Source organism: Thermobia domestica, chromosome 11 (assembly GCF_964235325.1).
Source record: "Thermobia domestica chromosome 11, izTheDome1.hap1.1, whole genome shotgun sequence".
Lineage (NCBI taxonomy): Eukaryota > Metazoa > Arthropoda > Insecta > Zygentoma > Lepismatidae > Thermobia > Thermobia domestica.
This window is the reverse complement of record NC_137464.1, coordinates 84,266,767-84,271,846: the sequence shown is the minus strand read 5'-3', so window position 1 is coordinate 84,271,846 and position 5,080 is coordinate 84,266,767. Positions and strand designations below refer to the sequence as shown.

Here is a 5,080-nt window from a genome sequence, read left to right as displayed (position 1 = left end):
AGGGATAAATTCTTTCAAGGTGATCTGGTGATCTGAAGAACATCTCAAGCGATTGTTCTTTGTTTCATAAAGAAATGTTTCATTGGCATCCTACAATATGATATAAGGGATTTCTTATGAACATATTCACGGGAGGGGGGGTATTTTACTTTTCCGATTGAGTTCTTTTCGAAAACAATTATTTTGATTTTATTCATATTTCTTAAAGAAATGTTTCATTAACATTTCGACAATATTGTGCAAGTCATTTCTTATCAATATGGTCACAAGAGGTAGTAGATTTTTTAGAGAATGTTTTTTTCAGTATTTCCTGAATTAAAACTCACGTGATTTTTTTTTCGTATTTCATAAATAAATGCTAGATTAACTTTCTTACAATATTATGGAAGTTATCTCATTAAAAAATCTATAAGGGACAGTTTTCCAGATATTTTTCTCGGACATTTTCACAAAAACTATTCAAATGATTTTCTTCATATTTCATAAATATTTCTCTAACATCTCTATGACATAAGTCTTTCTCATGAGAAACTTCACGTATCGTAGTTTACTCTCGGGCATGAGTTGGATTTTTTTTTTAAAAAACAATCTCACGATTGTCATATATATATATATACACACGTCAGATTAACATTCCACAATATTGTGTGATTCCTTATGAAAAAATCTACAAGGAGTGGCTGAATTTTGTAGGTGAATAATTTCGGATTTTATTTTTTCAAAAACTGTTCTGTTTACATTCTTCATATCATATAAACATTGATCTAACATATTTTCTGTATGGCATGAGTTATTTATCATGAAAAAATTCCACGGGAGGTAGTTTCGTCTTGGAGAAATATGAGTAAAATTTCTTCGAAGAAACTTTTCCGAAAACACCTCTTATAATTTCGTTCATATTTCGTAAATAAATGCTGCAATAATAGCTATATTTTGTTCTGTGCTATAGCATGATATGAAATAATTTAAGATATGGGAGAAAAGAAAGTTTTAGTGCAGTGGCTTGTAAATTTTAATTCATTTTCTACTTTTACTCTTCAGAAGATACGGTGTCACAAATAAAAGTGTATTCTTTCCTCCAACTGTCCGTAACTCTGAATTTATTGAATGATTACTTCGTGTTATAGTTAGTTATCTTTGAAGTATTAGACCGTTAACTTTATTTCTACGGAGGTAAAGCTCTTGATTTATTTCATCACCATTATATCACATTTTGATATTGATTCTGTCGTTTTTCATTTCTTTTCTTAAAAATTGTAATAACCATTAACTATAACATGAATAGACTACACGTTTACTAAATAATATATTTATTTATATAATACAGTACATCGAATCATAACATAACTTAGTATAAGTGCTAATTTTGTTTACACAAGCAACAGCTTAAATCCGAAAAAAAAAAATAATAAAAAAAAAACTTCAAATATTTGTTCGTAACATTCTGGCGGCACTTCTGATATAATAGATAACTTGTGCTAGATGTTGTTTCACAGCTTCCCATCCTTCCGCTTTCTCGCTTGGATCTGCCTCTTCAATGTCCTGCAGAAGATCAATTAATCCTGGGAAAGTTTGGGCTGAGTAAGAATTGTTGCGACTTGGTGAAAATATAACATGGCTGTAAAATATCACAAGAAACTTATTAATGTACGCGAATACGAGATTGACTACGTATTTATTTAACAATGAATATAGGTAGTATGTGCGTCAACGTTAGGAATACGTAGTGTGTCACTGCTACGAAACAATAATAGCTACAATCCACTACTAAAAAAAAAAATGTAATCCTTACCTATGCAGTACATAAATAAACAAGCTGTTTCAACAGAATAAAAACTATCAACAACGAACGTCTTATGTTTCAGTGCTTGATAAATTTCTTAATTTTGTCCAAAACTACGCATCATAACTTACGTTTAAACATCTCGTTTTGATCACCTCCGTGTCACCTATCGAGTTGATATAATTATTATTCCGGATCTAGAATCTTGGCCTTCCATGTTTGGCTGAGGTTAAAACGGGAAATGCATACATTAGCGCTACTGGAAGGCGAAAAGTGGATAGCTACTTCCGTGTGGCAGATATGCATCTACAACAAAGTATATATATAATTTATTGATTTTTCTTTCTCTTCTGCGTAAAAGCTCAGAAAAGTGGGTTGTGGACAACGGTACAGTGATATAAGTGATTAACTACTACTTTTTAATAAGTAATCATATAGATGACATGCTTAAACTAAAAGAATTCTGGCTACATGATAGAACTAAAACATATGCCGCGAATAATCAATATGTATGGTGAATAGCATGTATAAACTAGAAATTCAGGCGATATGATGAACAGAATATATAGCTTGATTATCAATGTGCATGGTAAAAATTACACGAGTTTAGCAAGAAAAAGTGTAAATTGATAGAGGTCATTTGACTCAAAGCTCTGGCATAGATTTTAATATAAATAAGGATTTCAAGAGTAAGTGAAATGCATAAATGGGAAGCAGTAGCGTCAGAGTGCTAAATCATAACAGTCGAAGTCTGTGTGTGGAAAGAGGGGGGGAGGAGGGGTAAAACGGAAATCTCTTCCGCTGGAATATTTCGATAGAGAGTTCTCATATTTTAACATTTATGATTTTTAAACTATGTAAGATTAATAAACAATTATTAGGAAAAATGTTCTTCAAAACATACTAAGTGAAGGGAAAATTCCCCAACACTCCAGAATTTCATACTTTGAGGGATGTGATTTTTCTGATTTCTTCTTCAAGCTTTGTTAAATGTCCCTTGCTTTTCCAAAATAAATTTGCGTTATGTATAGATGCAATATTACTTCAATTAAATTTGATTGTTAAATATTAAAATTATATACTTAGGTATATAATATATATATATATATATATATATATATATATATATATATATATATATATATATATATATATATATAGTATATATATACACAGTGGTGCTATACAGCCGGTTCTCTAGAACCGGTTGTTAAAATATTTCGAGTTTGCAGAAAGTTTGTTATACCAATTCCTAAACTCTCTCTCTCTCTCTCTCTCACACACACACACACACACACACACACACACACACACACACAGCTGGAAGGGAGAGCTTGTTGGATACAAATTTTTCACAGTCAAAAACAATTGAAGGGCACACGGAAAAAAGAGGCTCATTGCAATTTTTGTAAAAAAAGCCGATATGGACACTACCTGTTGCTGCTAGTTTGTACTTCTAAATGCACTAAGAATATTATGAAAAAAGTGACTTGTTGCAGAGAAACTTACACAAGAAAAACAACTATACAAGAAAAAAAAGGAGCCCATCAACATTTTAAATTGCTTCTCCTGACAAAAATGTAAAACGTCGATTAGCCCCTTCTCTCCGTGTACCCTTCAATTGATCTTTCTAAAAAACCTTGCTTTGCTCTACACATACCAGAAGTTAAAGGCGGGGTGGGGGAATGGTAAATTTTATTTTAAGTGTCTTCGTTTTTAGAAATTCTTATAGCTATAAGGTTAAACATATGATCTCTCAGAACAAGGAATAAGCGTTTATATTCCTTAATCTCAAATACTCAGATATCAAGAGTGAGAACTGAGGTTATGAGTAAAGTGATGGCGTTAGTTATATCTGAAACACATACATACCATTATTAACAATTGTCGATTCACTGCTGGATAAAAGTCTTTTAAATATCTTTTGACAAAGATCTATCTTGGACATATCGTTTCCAATATGTTTGCAACGCTACATAATTTCGTGACACCACTTTGTATTAGGATGCTGTGTAGATAGCTATTTGTCATTTGTGGTATTCAGTGAAAAATTTGTTTTGTCTTCTTGGTTTGTTTCCTAAGAGAATTATAACTATCCATCTACTATCTCTTTCTCATATATATATATATATATATATATATATATATATATATCACAAATCAATGTGTATATATCAACTAGCAGAATGCCCATTTTTGGCACGGGGGAACATGTTTCATTTTGAACATAAAGGGCACTAAAACCGTCACTAATCAACTTAGGGATCCCAAAAATTATGAATTTGACACTAGTATCGGTCATTTTCAATTATTTTTGCATGTCACGATCCCCCACTAGGAGTACTAATAGGGGCTAAATTTGGATTTAAACGGCATCGGAAGTGTCACTATTCATCTCAGTGACCTCGAAACCCATGGATTCGACACTAATATAGGTCATTTTCAATCATTTTAAATATCTTCCCCTTCCCCTAAGTTGCACCGTCAAAGTGAAATAATAATAAAAAAAAAAAAAACATCCCAGGCGCGAACCTCATCTATGTTGAATACTTGATCAAGATTGGTCCTGAGGTTAAGAAAGAGTTAAGTCATAAACATAGTCACTTTCATTTTTATATATATAAAGATTTTCACCAAGTAAGGGACATTTAAATTGATTTCAAGAATAAATCAGTAAAAGCAAAACATTAAAGTTCCAGTTCGTTTCAAGAAAGGCAGAAAAATAATTCCCCTTTTGTAAGTCAATGAGATTTAAGACAAAAATGTTCGCAGATACTCATACTAAAAACCGTTAAGAGTAGACCATTGTGAAAACTACTTACTTTGAAACATTTGTTGTTGGCAATCCCCAAGGCACAATAAAGGTCTGTTCCACTTTCATAAGTCGATCGTTCACTTCTCGAACAGCTAATGGACTGGAAAAGGACAGATTTTTTAAAATTTTATTTTAAATAACATTTAACCAAAATTCCTTGAATTTTATATATATGTTATTCTATATACGTATTATGGATATTTAATAATAATATCCTAATATATATATTAGGGTGGTCCTTAATTTTCGATTTCCGAATTTCTTTGCTCCCAACCCCTAAATTGGTTCCATGTCGGACCAAATTAATCCATGAAAAAAATTGGCTCAATTGAAAAATATTTAACCGACCCCCAAGCGACCTAAACTTCTGATTACATTTACAATATATAGTATATGGCAAAAGTTTCGAATAGATCCTTGTAACTTTGAAACGACAGATAGGAAAGGGATCATATTTTGAATAGAGGTAATGGAGGTAGATC

The 5,080-nt window shown here is 31.6% G+C and overlaps 1 protein-coding gene across 1 annotated transcript in view; it reads right to left on the bottom strand.

The window, feature by feature from the left end:
- Nucleotides 1–1,299: 1,299 nt before the first annotated feature.
- The window catches only part of LOC145663614 (putative N-acetylated-alpha-linked acidic dipeptidase), a 111,811-nt gene continuing 108,030 nt past the window's right edge, over nt 1,300–5,080 (bottom strand). The window contains exons 15-16 of the mRNA XM_081729723.1: nt 4,606–4,698; nt 1,300–1,618 (exon numbers count right to left, since the gene is read on the bottom strand). Coding sequence (XP_081585849.1) covers nt 1,423–1,618; nt 4,606–4,698 — 289 coding nt within the window. The 3' untranslated portion in view covers nt 1,300–1,422. The remainder of the gene's footprint in view (nt 1,619–4,605; nt 4,699–5,080) is intronic.